This window comes from Phaenicophaeus curvirostris, chromosome 2 (genome assembly GCF_032191515.1).
Source record: "Phaenicophaeus curvirostris isolate KB17595 chromosome 2, BPBGC_Pcur_1.0, whole genome shotgun sequence".
NCBI lineage: Eukaryota > Metazoa > Chordata > Aves > Cuculiformes > Cuculidae > Phaenicophaeus > Phaenicophaeus curvirostris.
The window spans coordinates 46,632,453-46,655,058 of NC_091393.1; the positions used below are offsets into that span (position 1 = coordinate 46,632,453).

The 22,606-nt window shown below is 37.9% G+C and overlaps 1 protein-coding gene across 1 annotated transcript in view; it reads right to left on the reverse strand.

Moving 5' to 3' along the window:
* Positions 1 to 22,606, reverse strand: part of MOXD1 (monooxygenase DBH like 1) — a 48,198-nt gene that overhangs the window by 20,254 nt on the left and 5,338 nt on the right. The window contains exons 2-4 of the mRNA XM_069851863.1: positions 15,501 to 15,647; positions 13,874 to 14,041; positions 13,664 to 13,747 (exon numbers count right to left, since the gene is read on the reverse strand). Coding sequence (XP_069707964.1) covers positions 13,664 to 13,747; positions 13,874 to 14,041; positions 15,501 to 15,647 — 399 coding nt within the window. The remainder of the gene's footprint in view (positions 1 to 13,663; positions 13,748 to 13,873; positions 14,042 to 15,500; positions 15,648 to 22,606) is intronic.

The following is a 22,606-nucleotide window of genomic DNA, read 5'->3' on the forward strand; positions in this document are numbered from 1 at the left end:
TCCAAGATGAACAGAAATTCCAAAACTCATTTTTTTCCAGATAAACAAAATTTTTTTTTTTCTGGCCAGCCTTACAAACAATGATTGACAATGACAGAGTTCTTCAAACATGGAGCCAAATTTAGCAAATCAGTAATGCATTCAAACATGCACATAAGTAGTCCCAGGTGTAAAATTATTTTCTAGACCAGGTATCTACAATTAAATATCTAGATCAGGGTGGGCTGGTTTCCAGAGTACTTGCAGCCTCAATGAATGATAGCACAATTTGAACAGGCTCATCTCCTACAAGGTTATTCCTGTTTTAACAGCCCTTTATCGCCTTAATCCCTAACTCTAGGTATATTTTTAACACATGGACCGTTTAATGCACACATTCAAAGTTTCTAGTTATTTGCATTTTTTTAAGCATAAAGTTTTGGGGGTTTTAAGCGTCTTTAATCATAAAAACACACAACTGAAAGCTAAGCTAAGGTCTAGTTTTTCAGGTCTCCAGTCACACTAACAGTGGACCAACTCTGAAAAGTCACCATGACTGTCTTGTTAATTTGTCTTGGGAAATAATGTAACTTCTAGAATATTGATGAAAAGATAATAATTTACTGCAGGAAATTAGGGCCAAGGAATGAAATACAGAAAAAAAATGTGATAAAAGGAGGCATAGTACATAATAAACTACAGAATTAAGTAAACAGTTAATTTTTATTTGGTTTCTTATTTATACATATACTTGTTTACTCTGTCCTTGTAGTGTAAGGGGACTCAATTGACACTTTTGGCCACAGATAGCTAAGTAATTTAGATAAGTTGTAGTGAAAATTGGAGTCTACCTTTTACTTTCAAAAATTATGAGAAAACCTGTGACTTTGAAATGTAGTTCCTTCCCCTTTCCTTCTTAATTCCTACCCACTCCTGGTTAGCCAAGGGAGTCAAGAAAGGGGCTGAAAGGAAACTGAAAATGAATATGAGTATAACTACCTATTTTCCCCATTTTCCCTCATTCTTTGAGGCTCATCTGTAGCACTTTTTCCACTGTTTCTGACATGCAAGGAAGACCCAGCTGTCAGGGTTCTTCTCTTCACCACATCGTGGATAAGCCTGCAGATACTGCGCCACCAGGGCACCTCAACGACTTCTTCCCCTGCAGGCAAAGTACATTTTCTGCTTGACATTTCCTAACTGCCAGAGGCTCAGATAACAAAAGCCCTATATCCACCCTACATTAAAATGCCAAAAGCGTTTGGAACTGCAAAAAATAAGCGTGTGCAACAAGACACAACCTCTCTTGCTTTTCATGAAACCCACAGGAAGAAGCTCCTGTTTTATTATTCATGGTAACTTACTTTCTGCATTCTCCCTACCTTTCTTGAAAGCTTGCGGAAAGATATTTCTAACTGAGCACACTGACACATCTGAACCTGTCTGAATCCCACTAACAGATATAAAAACTAATATTTGTACTATAACCCACCACCCCATCAAATCAGAGTTTCCAGAGATGAAGGTATTTAAAATACACCAAATTCAAATGCAAACTGAAGACACTGCCTCTGCAAACAAAAGTACGGGTTATAGCTTTTCTTCAAAAACCCAAATACTTAGAATACTTGGCCTAATAAAATAGGGTTTTTTTTAAAGAAAAAAACACTCCACATATTCCAGAAAAAAAAATCAATAATAATATGGTTTTATTTTCATATAAATGTTCTGAAAAAAACCCCGCCAACATTGCTTCTTTCATACAACTCAGAGATGTGCTGAGCAAGAACCTAAGAGCTGGAAATATGCCCCTGAGCTGGGGTATATGTTTAAGTCCATGACTCCAGGGCAGACGACGATTTTAACCCTAACAACCTAACAGCTGTCTAAGGTCAGGAGTAAAGCCTGCATTGGCCAGCAACACATTTGGGACACTAATCTGCTGCAGATTTTCAGCTCGGAGTTCAGGCTTCTCAGGGTCAGGCAGGGACCACCCTCCCAGCACTCCCAGTCCACCTCGTCTGTCAGAAAGCGTAGAATAGTTAGAGCTGAAAGAGAGATCTTCAATGCTCACCTGCTGCAGTCTAGCATGGACTAGCTTCCATAATCTTCCCTAACATCAGCCATATCAGTTGCATGTACAAAGCTAAGTGCCCATTTCTGATCTTCTCACAATTCAGATCCTAGATTCAGTCTCCATTCAGTCTCCAACAAAGCCTTTTAAATGCCTGTCTGTCCTATGTGCTTCTGAATATATACTGTGCTGCTGATTTAGAAATTTGTATATTTTGGTGAGTGAATTGCAGGAGGCAGAGCAAAGTCACAGTTTCTAATTCACTGATAGTCATCTATGTACAACAGGGAGTATTACTTCTTAACTTGAACTGTCCTTCAAAAGGAAAAAAAAATCATCTAAATTATTTTCATGAGCATTTTTCACATCTTCAAGCTGGAGGAAAATATAACTTTCGTTGTTATTGACATATCTTGATGCTTGTATTTTAATACAAAAGAGATGGAGATGAAACAGCAGCAATCATCCCCACCCTCAACTTCATAAGGTGAGGTTTCCTTGGAGGATGGAAATTTTCCTAACCAAAAGCAGAGTTTCCATACAACTTCAGGTATTTAGTATGTGTGGAAGATTTTTTTTTTCCAATTAAGATGCAAATACAGGACATAATGCTGAGATAAAACAACAGTGTTGGCTTTTTAATTATTTATTTAAACTGTATTGTTGGCATTTAGGTTTAACTGGTTTGGGGTATATTTTAAAACATGCAAAAAACCTTCTAACATCATTGTGCAGAAAAAGTCCTTACAACATGAATAGAAAACCTTATTCAAAGCACAGATATTTCCTGTTCTGGGTGTAAAGAATTAAGGATTTGCCTACTCGGTGACTGGGCTGTGCAATGAAGGCTCTTATTTAAGTTTAATTAGTATAGCACATTAAGAAGTAATTACCATACCTCCATTTAAAACTGCAGAATTTTTATTGGGAAAGTATATATAACATTCAGGCAAAAGTTACTGTTGCTGCATTGTTAGCATGGAGAGAAGGCTATGTATCTGAATTCACATAAATCCTTCAACCCCACATGCTATGACAATTAAAGAAATGAAAATGACCACACTGTACATCTAGAATTTCTATAAGTCAGTGGGCAGAACACATTAAATATTTTAACTAATACAACTAAACTTTCTAGAATGAGAACTAGAGATTTGTTTAGCGCTCCTTGTTCTCCCTGTTATCAAGTCCATTCCTGAGCTCTTATTTCTAATTATCACCTGAAACTGCACCATTCATAAAAAGAATTTCAGTCTTTAAAAGCATGCAGTAATTTAGACTAAATCCAAAAGAAGTATATCTCAAAGAAATATTCGTAAGACATTGTTTCTTTCTGAGGTATGCCTGGAAATTTAAGATAACACATTTAGTAACAGTTAAAATGTTGTCACAGCTTAGCCCTGACCTGGCTAATTTCAGCAGCTAAAACTGTGCAGTTGGACTCACAGTTCCCTTTTCCCCCACCTCCAGGAAAAGGGACATGAGAGGAAAAAGACTTGTGGTTTGGAAACAAAAACTACAGTTTTAATGAAATCATATTAAGAATGATGAAAAAAAATTAGGAAGTAATGAAATATATACAGTTATGTAAGAACACACACCCACCCCTCAATGGCTGTACGTCACTACAAATACTGCAGAGCAGACATGAGGGAATGGGTCCATGGCTAGGAGGGAGCTAGACTCAGGAAATGGATTCAGGAACACACAGATCTGGGATCAGAAGCAATCAGAGAGACAAGGTCCTCACTGGACATCAGCCATCACAGAAGAGGGGTGAGACCCTTGTGATCTCTCAGTTCTATATTGAGTAAGACAAATATGACTGTTGGTCAGTTTAGGGTCACCCAGCCTGTCTGCCCTGTGGCCCTTTTTCGCCAGCTCGAGGATGGCTTTGGTTACTATAGCAGTAAGTATAAGCATTGGCCTTTCTGCATACCAGTGTCCTGTGTTACCAATTCCAGAGAGAAACTGTCTGAAAAACATGCAGGTAACTTTCAGAAAATGAAGTTAATTAGATGAGACTGAGTTAAGAGTCAGAAAGCTGACTCTAACTTAGTTCAAACCACAACCAATGTATAATTCCAAGGAGCAACCTGATAAAAAGCTCAGGTCACAAAAAAACCCCATATTTCACTGGGTTATGTTTCTTGGCAATACACTCATTGCACTCCTAAACAGCACAAACACCAACGCAGTAGTTGCAGTATTCACTACGACCATAGCCTCTCAGTACAGTTGACACAGATCAAGCACAATTCATCAGCAATTAACAACATCATTACTTTCATGTGAAAGTCAAATCATAATAAATTAATATGTAACCAAATACATTTCAGATCTAAAGCCAAAATGCATAGTCTATAAAGAGTTATAATTTATTCAAGAGGAACAGAGAATTTGAATAGTATAAAGTCAAAAAGTTACTCCCTTTTGTTCATGAAATCATGATTCATACATAGCAATGTCTATCTATGTCTTTGAGATGGCAATGGAAGAGGTTTTAATTCTATTGTGTAACTGGAAGACGTTCCCTTCAATCACGTAGCTTAATAACATTATACTTTTTCTTCTCCTGCTTGGGAGTGAAGGCACAGCTTTGCCCAAAGACAAGAGTGCATGAAAATATATGGTGTGCCCATTTCTTTTTTACACTGGGGTATACTGGGATATACTGTTAGGAAATGTGTTTTCTGATAAGGAAATGCTGACTTCTGGGAAGGATTACCAAGAGGGAACACATACAAGACAGATCTTAGGCATTCAGATAATGAAGTCACCAGCCTGGTTGCTCTGGCAGTTTGCTGAAGGGAAAGCATGGGATAAGGTAAGCACAAGGCTCATGATCTTCACAAGACACTTGTGAGTCAACACAGCAAACCTTGGGAACTATTCCTCCTAACCCTCTAAAAAGATATAATTACTGGGTTAACAACGATATAAACATGAGGTGAGTTACAAAATAAATGCAGACAAGTAGTGCAGTTAAGTTTATAATAATTTGCTTAGATACTTATGTTTGCTCAGGTTGGGGTTTGGAGGGGGCTGTATTTTAGTTAGATCCAAGATGTAAATTATTTGCATACCAAGTAAAACTTCACTTCAGGCTTGGTTCAAAGAGAAATATTCACCATCTACCTGTGGTTCAGTTGTCCTGTGTGTGATCTTGATTTCACATATGCTATGCGTGGATGTGGTGGAATGGTATTTTCTGACTATTGTCTGATATTTTTCCACTGTCATTAATGTTCTTTTTTTCTATTTTATCCCTGGGAGTAAATGAATCTATGCTCTGGACATAGCTGAGACTACTGTGCATTGCAAGGACAGCCAGAGATGGAGAGGGTATCATAACATTACTCTCTGAGTAGCCAGAGCTACAAAACCAGTAGCTAATGCTAGGGTTCCAGAGTGAGAAGTCAGTACTGAAGAGTTACATCAGAAATGGAATTTCTTCTCCATACAAATGACGTGAGAGCAACTATTTTTGCATACCAGGTACGGAATAACTGTGCAGCAACAGCTGCATAGTTTAAGCATTCTTATTGTAAAGATATACCAGGGAAATCAAAGAAGACTAAGTTCCACTAAGAAATACAAACTGTGTGACATTAAAATCTGTGGTCATATGTAGTTTCATCTTTGATCACAGAATGAAATAATGTATGAAATCATTTTAGGTATGAAATAATTTAGCAGAATAGGAGAGAAGACAGTATTTGTGTTGTATTGCTTGGGACGCTTTTAATTTTCCTCCAGCTCAGTTATATGATTCTTCAGCATTGCAAAGCCTAATGAGCTAATTCAGGCTTGCATTGAAAAGACAGCCCTCCAGATCAAAGGGCAGAGAGTTTGCAAGCTCTGCAGTGTAGGATGATCATTTAGTTGCCAATCTAATTTATTGAGGCTGAAATTGCTTTGCAGGGAAACATACAGGAAAATACAAAACATTTGATTGTGTCAGCCTGCATGATGCAATTTGCTAGAGTTATCACATTTAGCAAAACCTAAAAGTTCAAGCTAGAGAACAACAAGCAGTTACTGTCTGGTATCACTCAAGTTAAAAATCAGTGCCCTCATTTAGCTACTGAAGGCTACAGGCTGCCCTTCTGGCTTTCAATCAATCAGTCTCTTAAACTGGAGTCCCTTTGTATTTTCACACTGGGGTCTTTGGTATTACTAAAGCATTCCACTGTCAAAATGCACAGTTACCCTTGGCAACAAGTTTTTTTGGAGTTTTTACTTCCTTATCAGAGATTGCTCTGAAACTGAACATGAAGATTAGCCAGCAGCTGCTGGTGTGCTCCAAGACAGGCCTTTCTTTAATTGAAAAGAGGCTCCCTTTTCTAAGGAGATCAACAATGTGTTTCGATGTTTATATAAAAACAGGCCAAATTTAACACTTCTCAGTTAATGCTAAATAATTTATTTTCTCGTGATATGCTTGGCCTGTTTTCACTAGCCACATCCTAAGTTCAGAGTCAAAAAATACATGGGGTTATGGTTGAGGAAAATCTGGTTTTCTTAAAAAACAAAGTTTATTTTGCAATTTTTGTTCCTATCACAATTTCTTCTGTCCCGTGACCATTTTGGTTAGATGCATATACCCTGATTCATCCACCTAAGATCTACATATCTAATATAGGCTGTTTATCTGGGTTCTTTCTTCAGTCAATGGAGAAAGAGATTGAACCACACAGGGGATTCTTGAGCTCATGTATTTCAGACACCTCCTCTACAGTGATATAAATGGCTATTTTTGCCACTGTAATGTCATTTAAGCAGCTGGTTCAGACCTGTAGATAAGTCAAGTTAGATGAGAGGAAGCCCATCTTTGTGCTTGGACATTTACTGTCTTTAATATTTTGCCTAAGTTTAATTTAGTATGCGTGAGTTGTACTTAAGAGATACCCCAGGCATGGGGCTTCTTCCCCATGTCTGCAGTGCTAAACCTGCTCGGTCTTTATACAGGCATACAAATGTCAAAGAGCTTACAAAATGCAATGCCAACTGCCCTCTAAAACTGGGCTACCCATTTAAAAAGTTCTCTTATAGAATCTGAAGTACAGCCACATTGCGGCTTTTCTGGGTGTATTTCTCTGACTATACCAGTTTTTAAAAAACCTAGAAAGTTTGGAACTATAGGAAAATGAGCAATTCTTAGAGAAAAGACATGTAGGTAGAGTTAAATGACACCTCCCCCTCCCCAGCTGTATTTCTTATTTTACATAAACTGTTTTTCCTGCTCTTAAAAATGAAATTCGATGTTTGACATGTTTTTGTCTATGGAATTGTTATTACTGAAGCCCAGGGAACTACTTCCCCTGAGGAAAACACAGTATATTTCAAAGAAATTAAGAAAACAAAGAGGGAAAGTTTACGAAGTGCTGAAACTAGCATAGACATGTTATACACTGAAGCTAAAAAGCTTCACATAAATTGATTATGGGACACCTGGCACATAGAATATACGTGCTTATCCTTCACCAGTATATATTGTATATTTTCAGAAGTTTACGCACAGCTTTAAAAAACTTGTCACGAGTAGTGAGAGACCACAGGTATAGAAAATTCACAGAAAATCTAGAGACAGTAGAGGAAATACTGTATATTAAGGTTTTCTAATTGTGTCAGAAAAAAAACAGCGCAGGATCACACAGGAGACCTGTGGATGGGAACCCAAAGTAATGAATCTTTAGCAGATGGTTACATCCATATGCAATACAATGAAATTTAACAAACAGAAGAGATGGTGTATGGAAAGCTAAGCTGAAGACAGTAATAAAAATGCTGTAGAACCACAAGCAGAAAGAGCAGTAAAATCAAGCTTTTAAAATATGTCAAAAGCTGTATTTACTGAAATACAGGGAGGTATTCCTCATGAAGATAAAACAAATTTTCACTTTCGTTCTGTTAGTAAACATCTGCATGACACCAGCTCACAGTAAGCAAAAACTAAATTCAGCAAATAGGCAGAAGAAAATAATCATTAACAAATAGTCTTACAGACTGTCAAAGTAGAGGGAGGTGTGTCAGCACACACATGCTTTCATGCTGATAATCATGAAAATCAGACATCTCAATGGTACAAGAATTAAAGGATCTCAGAAACTTAAGTGTGCTGTCGCTAAATATTTTTTTTTAAAATCTAAAAGAGCAATAAGAAAAAGACTTTTAGAAGAGGTGATTTACAAGAGGGAGGGCGCTGCCCTGACTCCCCTTTTCAGTGCATGCTCTCCTGGGCAAGCACCTCTCACTCTGCAAGCCCCCCACTTCCAGCCCTGACACAGTAGTGACTGCTTGCTAGGACACTCCACACCCAAGAATCTGCCAGCAGTGTGGCTTCAGCAGGGAGACAGAAACCTTTCCATGCAGAGGCTGGTGCGCGGAATACGCCTGTGTGTCTGCTCTACCAGACAGACCCTGCCTCCCTTCAAGAGGTCCTGCAGAAGCAAAAGTCCTTCCCCGTCTGGAGTCAGTGAAACCAGAGAATTTTCCTCAGGGTTGCGAGTAAGAGGCACATTCAGGACCAGTCAAAATATCTATATTTACAGAGCACTTCAAAAATCCTAGCAAGAAATAACCTTGAACCCATCTCTGGCAAGCCTGGACTAATAAGTGGCATGATTTTTTTCCAAAAACTACTTCTGAGAAAGCTCTCAGCTAACTTCCATATGTGAGAAAAGTAAAAAACCCTGTAGGGTAGTAAGCCTGAGGCATATACTACAGCCTGAAGCTCAAAGCAGCAAAACAGGCCAATGCACATATAGCTGCAGGAGGATTTTGCAGACAGGCAGTGATGTGCACTCACCTACAACTCCAGGACCACTACACAGCAATCCTGCAAACAGCAGATTTGAAGAAAAACAGTTGCCTACTATTGCCTCCAAGCAATCCCTTTCATCTGTTCTGCCTGTTGTTATTTTGAAAATTCATTTCTTAACCTGCTAATTGGTTCTGCTAGCAAAAACACCGGGGAGGGAAGCCCGGTAGAAGTTCAAAAAATTTTCAAGCAGCCAATATTCAGCCCAGCAGGCAGCTTGAACCTGAGGAGTAACATACTCTGCCAGAACTGCAAAACCAGCTCAATGCCTAGAACTGGTTATCTGGGTAACTCAGGTCACTGGAATGCCCAACTATTGAGAAATAACCTTTTTTTTCTTTTATTTCCTAGCAGACATAATGTTGTTATGAGTTATCTCTCCAGGAGTTCCTGGAGGCATCAGAGAAGATATTGGAACAAAAGGCATGTAGGAAGACACAAATTCTCCCTTCGGGAAGAAGTTGCAAAAGACATGAAACAAAAGAAGATGAAACAAAGGGTAAACCCCCTCCCCCAGTAGAGAAGGATCAGGTTCGTGATCACCTGAGGAACCTGAACATTTACAAGTCTACAGGACCTGATGAGATATATCCCAGAGTACTGAGGGAATTGGCAGATGTGGTTGCCAAGCCACTCTTCATGATATTTGAAGTCATGGCAATCAGAAGTCCCTCGTGACTGGAAGAAGGGTAATGTTGTGTTCATTTTTAAAAAGGGTAGAAAAGAGACCCTGGCAACTACCGACCTGTCAGCCTCACCTCTGTGCCTGGGAAGATCATGGAACAGATCCTCTTAGAAGCTGTGCTAAAGCACATGGAGGACATGGAAGTGATTAATAGCAGCCAGCACAACTTCACCAGGGGCAAATCCTGTACAACCACCTTAGTGGCACTGGATAAAGGTAATCCAATGGATGTGATCTATCTAGACTTCTGTGAAGCTTTCAACACGGTCCCCCACAACACCCTTCTTTCTAATTTGGAAAGATATGGATTTGATGGGTGGACAGTATGGTGCATAAGAAACTGGTTGGATGGTCATATTGAAAAAGTAGTGGTCAATGGCTCAATGTCCAGATGGAGATCCGTGACAAGTGGTGTTCCTCAGGGGTCCATACTGGGACCAGTGCTGTTTAATATCTTCATCAATGATATTAAACAGGGAGACTGAGCGCACCCTCAGCAAGTTTGCAGATGACACCAAGCTGAGTGGTGTAGTTGCCACACCAGAAGGAAGGGATGTCATCCAGAGGGACCTGGACAGGCTGGAGAACCTGTGAGAACCTCAGGCCAAGCGCAAGGTCCTACACCTGGGAGAGGGACTACTCATAAAGGCTTGTGATGATAGGAATTTCTTCAGCGTGAGAGTGGTGAGACACTGGAACAGGTTGCCAAGGGAAGTTGTGGATGCCCCATCCCTGGAGGTCTTCAAGACCAGGTTGGGTGAGGCCTTGGGCAGCCTGATCTAGTGGGGTGACCCTGCCCATGGCAGAAAGATTGGAACTAGATAATCTTTAAGGTCCCTTCCAACCCTAACTATTCTATGACTCTAAACAGATAAGTCCTAATTGTAGCTGGGTGCCTGTTATCACAGGCAAGCTCTGTTCTCCATTGGTAAATGTAGCATAAGGAGAAATTGCTTTTCCACGTCCTTATTCTACCTATGAGATGAATGCAAGATTACAATCTTATCTCATACACAATTTACATGCCATGTAGTGCACCTTGATCAAGAACAGTCAATGAAAATATTGTTTCTCACAACCTGATGTTCTTGGAAAGTAGCATGAATACTATGTAAAGAGAAAGAAAAGACATAAGATCTTACATAATTTCCCTCTGACCGATACTGAGATCTTTTATGCTAGTTATTTTTTTGCCTTGTGCTGACAGAAAAACCCAGCCCTTCCAATTGTGACCCAAACTAGCCTTTTGATTCACTTCAAATCAACAGCTTGATCATGTGAGTAATCAGGTGGAGCACCATGCCTGAGCTACTCAGAAGGCAAAAACAGCATATTGAGACATCTGCAAAATAGTTTCTCATGTCCCAGGGATTCATTCATTTTGGGATAAAAAGCACAAAACAGGAAACAGATGTGGTCCTGACATCCACACTTACCCAGCATCAGAAATGTTTTATTTGTACATGTGACAGTCTGGTCCCATGAACCAACCAGCCATTTCCATCTGGAAGATTTCTGTTTTGCTCCTGGTGCACATCCTCCTGCTGAGTTTCACCCAAAGGGATTCAGTTTGTGAGATCGAAGACTACACCACGGCAGTACCCATGCTCAAGTAAGCAAGAATAGCTTGAGGATTCACTTCAAAAGCATGATTCTCATCCAAATGAAAACAATACCGTAGACATACCCTAAGACCAAGTGTTATCACTTACGCAACTGTCTCACCACTAGATTGTATTTACAAAATAGTTTTGTAAGTGCTTTGAATATGTTCTGCCTTACAGCATGTAACTACTGTTTTTTAAATAATGCCTGGTCAATGGAAGTTAAAAAATTCTTTTTGATTTGAAATGTGAGTTCAGAATCTGGCATTTGTGAACCAAAGATGATGAGGTCATGGCTTCTGCCTTTAATGATAGGTCTAATTTTTTCACAGACAGTTTCCTTGGTTGAAACATTGTGCTTTCCTGATGAAAGTGATGTTTTAGAAAATACATTATTATTAAATTTTCTGAGCAATTTTCAAGAAGGAATGACAGAGAATGGCGGAAAAGTATGAAAAAAATATCTTATTGTGGCTGTTGCATCCTCTTGAGACTCCAGGTCACCAGCAGATTTACACATACTCACAGCTAAGCACACAATTCTATGCTGTTGACAGCACACATCATCCAACAAAGGCCTAACCGCACTTCAGTGCTCCACAAATCATACAATACAACAGAAATGGCCACCGCTTACATGTACACTACAAAAGTAGACTGAAGCGTATCAGAGAGAAATTTGTCCTATTTTCTAAACTTTTCTGACTGTAAAAATGAGACGTGTAGGTTTGTGTGAAAATGGTGCTACAAAATCAACATCTATGGAAGTATTTAACTAACACTGACAGCTTGATAAGGCCAAATGATTCCTCTATCCCCTCCTTTGTGAAATTCAATCTTTGTTTACATAGCTAATATCCTCCTGAGTAGCCATAAGCCCCATCCTTTGTGTTTCAGTAGGCTTTAGGAAATGTTGAAACAGTTTACAAGGGTGCATAGATAAAATTCCTGAACAACCCATTATGTGTCGTCTACGGAAGACACATATATGAAAATATTAGGTGCACCCTGAAAACAAATGCTAAGGAAGAATTTCTACATAATTCTTTTATCTTTCTGTAATTATTTTTCTCTCTCTAGCCATTTTTTAAGTAGCAAGATGAAACTTATTTACTATTCTAAAGATGGAAAATTGCTGAGGGTTCTACTTTAATTCTTAACATTATATTAAAAAAACTTGCTGATTTCATAATGCAAATTCTAAAATGATAACATTCTTTACTTATCATTGTAAAAATAAATGATATAAAACTTCTGAAAAATTAGTCAATGTATTTCTGCACTAAAATCATGTTTTAGCTTCAACCTATCACAGTTTCTTCTAAAAAATAAGCAACTATACATGCAGTCAGGCAAAACATTTACAAATAAATTCATAAAATATAAATAATAAATAAGTCCAGAGAGATTTTTAGCAAACTAGCATGTATCTACAATTTTCAGCAAGTTTAACATGGAAAGCATCATTCTGAATCCATTATTTTGAAGGTTTTTCACTTAAAAGCAGAAACCTAGGAATCCTGACATATATACTGTATTACAAGCAAATTCTGCCTTTCATGCAGAGCTATGAAAGTAGTTGCCACAAATTTTAAGTGTGATTAAAGATCATGTACCTGAAAGAAATTTGGATATTACAATTCTTCATTCTGATAAAGTGCAGAAATTACAATATTTCAGAATAACTATAGGTATTTCTCAGACATACACTACAGAGCACATGTTAAAATCTCTGAGGTAATTTAAAATTTCAATGTTACTGAAAACATTGGAGAAATATGTCTGGCAGTAATCCAAAAAATGGAATATAATTGTATACTTAAAAGCATTCATGAGTTCAAAGAAAGGTTAAATTGAGGACCAGAGTTATCTCACTGTGCTATCTTAAGCAGTTTAACACAATAATAACAAGCTGTTATTTTAGGAGGTCTTCAGTATATTGCTCCTGGGAAGGAATGCGAGAACCATGTTTCCCCAAGCACTTGTAAGCTTTCAGTTCCAAACTGAAAGAAAAGTTAGAACAAGTGTTAAAGGAAAACATGTTTATGCATGTGGGGTTTGAAAACACATTGGATACCACTGAACCTTGTGTAGAGGTTTATACCCTTTCATTACTTTCATTAATGAACTAAAATACACACCTCTTTTTTTCATAATATCTGGCTTTTATACAGCCAAAGATAATGGAGTCTGTGCTCACATGATATAATGTGATGTAACTCCACTGTGGTCATCACAAGACTAGCGATTGGAACCAAGAAAGAATCTGGCTCTTTGTTTGAACAGACTTCACCATTTAAATATTTTTTTAATCTAAAATGATTCTCTGCTAAAAGAAATTCATTAACTTCCTATACAAAAGTAGAAACATGATGGAACATGCTTTCAGAGTTCTTGTTTTCACTCCAGCAATAAGTGAAATGAATTTGTAAAGTCCAAGAATTTATTTGAAAAGTAATCGTTATCTAGCTCCTCTAAATCTGCTCAGAATTACTCACCTTTGTCACATGATGCTTTTCATGTTGTACAGGAATCTTGAACATTTGGCACCAATATGTTGTATCCTTGTCTGGTACAGGCACCTGTCTTAATTAAAAGGGTAAGAACACAATATTACAAAAGTCACACCACCCTGTTGCATAAGCCCAAAGCTTTGGCTGCCACCTTATCCCTATCTGCACACAAACTCAAAAAACAGAGTAACTTACGTCTTTGTTTGTCAAGTCAAAGTATGGCAAAGAGGCAGATGAGACTTCTTCTTTCTCAGGATTCAGTAAACGTAGACTCTTTGTACCACGATTAGACCCATGGTAATTTTGACCTGCTTCTCCCATATCTTTGTGGTGGTAGGCCCATATTACACGCACTGTGCTCTCCTGAAGGAAAAAAAAACCCAAAACATAACAAAACAAAACAAAAAGTCCATAAGGAATAGGAACAATATCTTCCTTACATAATTCACACAATTCCAATAATAGGTGTGTTGTAGGTGTTGCTGTATTTGAACATGACAATGTATATCAGAGGAGCAGTCACCTACTGATACAATTTTGCCTTTAAAATTGATAATGTTTTACAGTTGTAGGATTCATTGAAGATATGCAGAAGTTGGATCTCTCTGATAGATTCCTTCATCAATGTTGTGAATTTAAATCATATCTGCAAATAACAGAATAGACTCATAAAGACATAACCAACCAAATGCATGAAACCTTTTTTTTCTAGAGATGTTACTTATTTGGATAATCAGAAGATTTCCCAAAAAAATATTTTCCGCTCAGCTCTGTAAAGTTGTGAATACCTTCTGTGAACTGCTGTTCTCACATGCTAGGGAGGATAGACAACCAATTACAGAACAGATTTACATCTTAAATCAATCTACAGCCACAGCACAGGTCAAGTCTCTGTAAACCATTCTCAAATTGCAATAATCACCCTTGAGACAAAGTAGTCTAATAAATCCTGAAGTGCCCCAGAATGTTAAATTCCACTGAGAATTTCAAGCAGATGAAAAAACCATAGGTCCACTGACTGCCTGAAAATCTGGTGGTTTATACAGCTGTTTATTTCCTTCCTGCATGTTTCAGCTCCTCATGCTGTTAATATTGTGTATATTTTGAAAACATATATAATGAAAATAGTGCTAACGTACTATAGCAGTTCTTCTAAAATTAGTAGTAAAAACGTCAAAGCATGGAAAGCCTCGCAAATCTCTCTAACCTATCTGTCATTTCCAATACAGAAGTCATCAACTTCATATAATTTAAAATTATGCTTAGGGAAGAGCATAGTACTTCCTGGAGCAATAGCAGAATTTACCATTAGAAGTATTTTACCATTGAAAGAGTTTTATCATCAAATTTTTCAACTTTGTAATTTTGAATAAAGAAATAAAACCAGAAATATACTTTAAAAATACACTCACCAAACTTTTAAAAGTCTATTTCTAAGATCAATTATAAGTCAGTGTAAAAGCTAAAAAGAAGCGTTTCTCAAGTTGGCATCTCTTGAATGATGGTAACTGGATATGAGATCTAATAGCTCAGAGATACCTATTTCATTCCTGTGTTCAGGATCCTTAGTGTGTTAGAAATCAGAGAACATTGCGCATTAAGGTAGAAGAACAAAACTAAAATGTAAGACCTTAATAAAACTAGCAGAAGTAATTTGGTTAATTTAAGTTGACCAAACAGATGTTTTGAAAAGTGAGCTTCTCTGATTCTCTAATTCTCTCCTCTTGTTAATGTGATATTTTAATAACTGGCTTCATAACTATGTATACATTTGGCCTCTGTTAATTACTTCATCTATCTACATATACGCAGGGCCTCTTACCGTTATGCTTTTGTCATTTGTATCACAAGTGTGTAGTTCTCTGGTAAAAGCCAATATTGTATGTGTGCTGTTTTCCATGGCATATTCCAGATGGTAATCCTGTTGAGGGTCCTTTTTTAGTACTCTATTTTCATCTGTAAAGTAATCCTGTTGAAAAGAAAAAGTATCGTATTATTAAAAATTAATACTAAATTAAAAATGAAACTTTATGTCCAGAACTGAAGCCCCTTAAAACACACTTTTATGTAAATGCTGAAGCATCATAGTTTTTTATCAAATTATAAATCTGAGGTGGCACTGAACATTTTCTTAATTAAAAATCTTCAAGAAAGCAAGTCTCCTTGATGAACAGCTTAATGAATGTCTTGAGCAACTCTAACAGGTTGCCTATACAGAACTGCAGAACTATCAGCTGTACTCAATAACAGAGAAGCCTAATTTGTCATGAATGAAGTGTCATGAAGCTCAGAGGAAATTACAGAGAGAACAATTTTCACTTAAAAATTCACATCAACAATATTGTCATTCCCTCTTTTCCAAACTTTTTCTTTCTTTTTTCTTCCCCACAAAAAGCAAACCTTTTGAATGAACATTGGCTGAAACCAGAAACCTTACAGCTTAACTAGCGCACAAAGTGTTCAGTTCATACAAAAGGTGCTGGGCTGGGGTTAGGTTGGGGTTTTGGAGTGGGGGAGGACAGGACACGGCTGTTTGTAAGAAAGACGCTCCCTGTCTGGAGTTCAGCAGAGGCACACTACAATGGAGGAGAGGCTGCAGCAATGCCGAGTCATTAACCTCCTCACCCTGAATTCCTTCAGCCCCACAGCTGGGACCCAGCCTTCCCTCCTCTTCCACTCTAGCCACCTGGAAAGGTCTCGCCACCACTTCAGATGAACCTCCTTTGCTCGCTCTTCTTTAAGGCTTAGACTATTTCTGCCCAGTTTGTCATGGGGAGGGGGTCTTCTAACTTGCAGGTCTACTTCTCATGCCAAACAGGCTATAGGCAGATACCTTTAATTGTGTGGCATCCTTGAAGAATAACAGCGCTCTCTGTTTCTGGAAAGTATTTACTTCTGTAGCTATTTGGACCTCCGTTCACTTTTAGAGAGATTTCTACCTTTCCCTTTTGTTAAAGTGGAGGCAATCAAGCTGAAAAATTGTAAAATGTATGTCCAAGTATTTTAAAAGTAGCTGATACCTTACTAATATACTAAATGATCATTTAGGAGCTGTAATTTTAAGTTTAACCCCACCCTAGAAAGCTGTGTTTATGCAAGAGACCACATGCACACCAGAGTTCACAAGCTGGTCAGCCTTTTATAGATATATGAATAACTACATGCCCAAATAGTTATTAAAGTATGTTAATTTGGATGAAAATTTGTATAAAATTATCTCAGTGACAATGCAGTTTTAAGGAAGAAAAAGGTAAAAAGCTGACTACTTTTATCAGTATGAAAATATTCAGATTTTCTGTCTTGTCCAAACTACTGAAATAGTTTGGATGTTTTCAATTCCAGAACAAGTATAAATTTCAAAATTTTTCAAAGGTACTGCAAAGAATCCTTCACTTCCTGTCAGCACTTTTCATGACTGCAAATAAATAAATACATATGCGAAAGAATTCATGTGTGGGGAAAACAGTCGTCAAAAAGAGCAAAAGAGGGGACTGGGACATGAAAATGTGTGCCGAAAGAAAGGCAACTGATGAATTATGTTTGTTTACAGAAAAAATTCTGGATTTGCTTTTCCAGGTGGAAATAATCAGCGTGTTCTTGGATGGTACTTGAAGATGTGCACTTTATGAGATCAAAACATTCCATTCTAACCTTGCATCAGAGCTTGGAAAGAGGCAGCGTGTGCCTATATACAATACCATCCCTGCTCTGAAAGCACTCCTCTATGGAATCTCTGCTTCCATCTTAGAAATAGTAAGGACTTGTCTGTACAAGAAATGTAACCCCATAAACATCAGCTTTCATCAAGGTGTGATATCTTTGCTGAAAGTTTATATTAAATTGAAGAAAGGCACCCTTGTATTAGAATAAGCACCCACACATTGCATTATTGAGGAACAAAAATTCAATAATAGCTTTTCCTCACGTGAACGTATTGAAAGTCTTTGCCTGAAACCAAAGCTCAGAAATGTGAAACACAGGTGTGTACACTCCAATATTTTCCTGTCAAACTTTACCATTTATTAACAAGTCTAGAGGACACGGCTGTAACCAAAAAAACCTTCTTGTGATATAGCCCTAACTCTCATAAGCCTGCAGGGAGAACGCAAAAATAACTTGAAGAAGTTGTGCAATTAAAGTATTAGCTCAGATGTGCCTTGATAATGTGATTGTAATTGTAATTATTTTACTCACCTGGAAGACAGTCAAAGACAGGTCACAGCCCTGGCTCACTGTGAGGGGCTCATTTTGTGGCTGCTAGCAAATATTTTGGGAAAGGTGGTTCCGAAGCCCAGACACCAGGAGAGGATCAACACTGCTTCCAATAAGAGGAGGAGAGCTGAGTTGGGAGACCTGTACTGGGGGCTTGCAGCACTTCCCGCTCAGATGCTCACTGCCTCTACCCCTGCTGCCAATGCTGAACTGTACCTCGCTCCACGACTCACTTTAGATTATTTTGTGGGCAAATACTAATCTGATTGATTAGTGCTAATCTTTTCCATGTGAAAATTTCTGTGAAGTAATGAATTCCTTGTCTCTGCTTACTCTTTCTGCCTGATATATGTCACCTTGAAATAGCCCTTGAATATCAGGGGGCTGAGAATACCTGGGACGCCAATCCATAGTTCCCGGGAAGACAGAATATCCATTTATCCCCCAAGTCCTACACCTCCGCTGAGTGCAGTGGGAGTACTCTAGAGGAGTCAAGTGTGAGTATACTTGCCAAGAGCTATTTAGGAGTAGTGAACTGCCTCCATTACTACTTTTATTTTTTTTCGTTGAACATTATCCAGAATTTCATCACAAAAATAAAATCAAATAATACAACAAAAAAATTCCTGAACAGCTCAGAATCTAATTGCTCAACATGTCACATGAAAAGTTTGTTTACCAGTTTGAAAACAAAACAAGGGTGCATCACCAAGGAAACATACTGATCTCTTTCTGTTGACAAAGATTTAAGTCAAACTACGCAGACTCTACTCAATGTACTAATCAGAGCTTCAAAGCCTTTAAGATGTATTTGTGTATACAATGTAATGAATAAAAGGAGATCATCAAAAATGAAGACACACTGACAAACTGTGATGCTACATCCTTTTCAGCAGCATCTTGGAAGAGCAAGAAAAAGTTAGTTGTAGATATGTAGCTTCATCCATCTCATGCTTCCTTTCAGAGTAGCAAAATATGAATAAATTCAAGTCATGCTCCTATGGTACAAATGCAATCAAACCCATCACATTCGGACAGGCTAGTCTCCATTTAAGTCCCCGTGTCTAGTGAAAGAAGAAATCTGGGTACCTCTGAAGGCCTTTGAAAGGTGATTTACAAGGCCAAAGGACAGCACAGAAGATGAATCCACTGGAGGCCACAGAGGAGACATTAGGCATCTGGGTTTCAGCTGAACTGAGGATATCTAAATATGGTTCAAAACTCTCTCGGGGTCAATCTACGATAACACAGAACTCACCTAAATTCATCAGTTTCATTCACTTAATTCTGTAGAGAAGGGAGAGTAACATTTTTATCAACAGAATTATGGCAATTTGATACCTATCACAGATGGTCTGAGATGTCATGTTAAAATAGCTTATCCTTCCCATCACCTAGCAAAAGGCTCTAACACAGTGACCTCTTTTACACAGGTTTGGTTTTGTGGTCCCATGCAGTTAGCTAGAAAACCTCTGTCTTTTACAGGGTAGATTATAGTGACAAAAGTCACATGAATTTCATGGAGTCCCAGCAGAGATCTGCAATAATTATCAAGCCCTTAAAATTGAATTTCTGAAACATTCACAGCAGATATCTGAAAATATGGATTTATGCACCAATTTGGCACTTGCATCCAGATTCTTTAGTTTCCTATACACACAGAAGTATATATAATACATTAAATGAAGATAAAGTTGCCAGGTTTCAGATCAATTTTATAGAAGTGTAAGCAGTTACAGAAAAAGAAGTAAAATTACTATATTTTTTTTCTAGTGAGAACATTTTATTTTGATTACTTAAATAGAAAGTGTTTAGAACAGTTTCAGAAGTGTTATAAGTCATGCTACATAATAGCGAAGATGTTATTCTTCAAAATGTACTTATGTATACTGTTTACATTTGAAACATTCATTCAAAGTTTCCACTCTTTCTTCGATTATATTGCATAAACTAGCATTAAAAACTCTGGACTAAGTTGTGCGATCGGTCAGATAATTAAATATCTGCTCCCTCACATTAACTAGAAATTGAAACAATGTAGGGAAAAGGAAAGTCCTCCTGACAGTACAAGTTATTTTATGACTTTTTCCAGATGTGAAGCTGACCATGTTATCCTGTTTTTCAGATCCTATTAATCTCTCACTTTCTTAAAAAAAAATAAATAAAATTGTGGCATATATGGTTTCTGGTTGCTGCTCTATATACAGTCAGGGAGAATAATTTCTTAATGATGTGAAAAGAAGCTGGTTTATCTTTGAGAATGTAAGCACAGCTGCAGATGGAAGCCTGACCCTGAAAGCACCAACAGCTGTCATCGCAGACTTGAACAGGTGTTTATGGGACTCCCTCCCCAGATCTTTACAATGTACAGAGTTGTGTTGTTTATTATATCCATTTGCCATCCTAAATAATATACAGCACCTTTCAACCTCAAGCAGTATAAAATAACTCTCAAGCTGTGGTCTCATCCAGCAACTGCCTTGCAGGTTCAGCCTGCAAGCAGCTTTGTGTGTGTGCAAGCTGCTCTTCTCTAACTGGGAGATCACTGCCATTCCAGCAGTGATTTAACACTTACAAGCCAGTCAAGGGACAAGCCAGGAATGTGAAATGAAGCAAAACCAAGCTGTGTTGCAACTAGTCCTCACCGATAGTCTCTAGCCAGCTCATGGAGTTTTGAACATCTCCAAACTACCGAAGTGATGTCTAAGACCAAAGCTGAAGACAAGTTTGGCAAGAGGAATCAGGAAGCTGTAACCAAGATGAAAGCTGTGAAGGAGACGATCTATCTGAGTATATAAAGGATGGATAAACTGCTACAGTGTGCAAAAGAATTGACCAAAACATTTGTTTGAAATAAGCATCGAGCTACGCCTTTCTGCGTTAAAAAAAAAAAAGCCAACTGTGGTTAACATTTCTCTTTTTTATTGTTGTATTCTATTTAGATGGAATCCTGCTGCTCACAGTTCCAGCACACACTGGAAGTTACCACCAAAAAGAAGCTGGTTTTACATTGTATTTGCCAAGAAGCGAAAAGAACATTAGTTTACAAATAAATAAACCAAACTTTTTTGCAATCTCAAATAAATTTCAGCTTGAGTTTCAGGCAAAAATATTAATATGCTCTTATGTTAGGGAAAAACAGAGCCCACCCACAGCAAACTAACACAAAACAGGGAGTCTGAAAGCAATCTTTCTGTATAAGAACACCTTGAGATCATTCCAGTTGACTGACCCAATCTTCGGATTGGCTCAAATGAAAAAATATCCACAGAAAGGGCAGCAACAGGAATCAAGCAGTTGCAAGAGGTTTCTAAAGTAACTGGGATCAGTAAGTTCAGCTGCTACCCTATGAGCAGTCTGTTTGTAATTAATTTACTGATTTATTTATTTTTTTTACTTACACAACAGATTAGCATGAAGTGATTCAGTTTTTGCTAGGAAGCCTCATGCAGGCAGCTCTGAGAAACTGGACAATTCCTGGTACAACTCCAATTAAACCAGATGAACAACAGTGGAGTAAATGTGGGTTATTTACTTCAGGTACACTACTAACTTTAACAAGGACATAAAATTTTGATCTGTAACAAATAATTGTGGGTGTGCCTGCATTTTAAATGCAGACATACACATATACACAAAGACATGTTCGCCAGGTGTATTTACAGAAACAGATAACACATGTATGTGTGTGTACATATACATACATGTACATATATTTTCTTTTCAAAAGGAGGGTGTGTGTCTTTTTCACACATGAAACACAATTATATACTTAGAGACACGTCTTTCCTCATTCAAACTGTAAGTCATCTGAATACACTTAGGTGTATTTCTTATATCTAGTTAAATGCTGCCCAAGGCATTTCTGTGGCATTCCTGGGAGATATAAAGCTATCACTTTCTCCACACACAGAAGGAAAACACTGAAATGCGGAGAGTTCTCTGACTTACCGAACAAAGATGTAAAAAGCATGGGCGGTTAGAAGTTGAAATACGACATTGCCTATTGGCATAGGTAATTTAACTTTGCAGCAGAGTCCCAAGGACCTATCCGAGTCTTTACCTCAAGAGTACATGTTGATTTAAGAGGTAATGTTCCAGTTATACCAGAAGCCATCAAGCTAGATTAAAGGCTGTCTTAACATAGACTAGACAAAACATGTAGCAATATGTTTTAGGGGAAAGAAAACTTTAGGTAGGAGATAGTGCATGATCCAATCTCACAACAGTACTTTATCACAAGAAACATTCCTTACACAGGAGCCACATTTAACCAGTACAAGTTTTCTTGTTTTAATTACTTTAATTACTTCAATTACATGGAAGTTTTAAAAACTCTTAAGGGCTTTTCAACCCCAACTGTTAGTGATACCTGTTACCCCAGTGTTTATATGCGCCTTACAAAATTTCCCCTTTTTCCTCTCCTACTTGTTAGATACTTGTTTATATTGAGAATTAAATCAGTCCCCCATTATTTTAAATCTTTGCAGTCACCCACAGTGGCTACATTTCCACTCTTTTCCAGGTACGTACTTTTGGGGAGCTGTAAGAAAAATTCATTTTCTCAGTGGTCCCAAAATCCCAAGGGCAAGGAAAAAAAACAAACTTAAAGCACAAAAAAACCTGGCAAAACAGCCCTCAAAAGGCTGAGAAATACAAGAGCTACAGAATTCTGCTCATCTTTTGTTCACCAACTGTTGCTTCCTTGTCCTAACT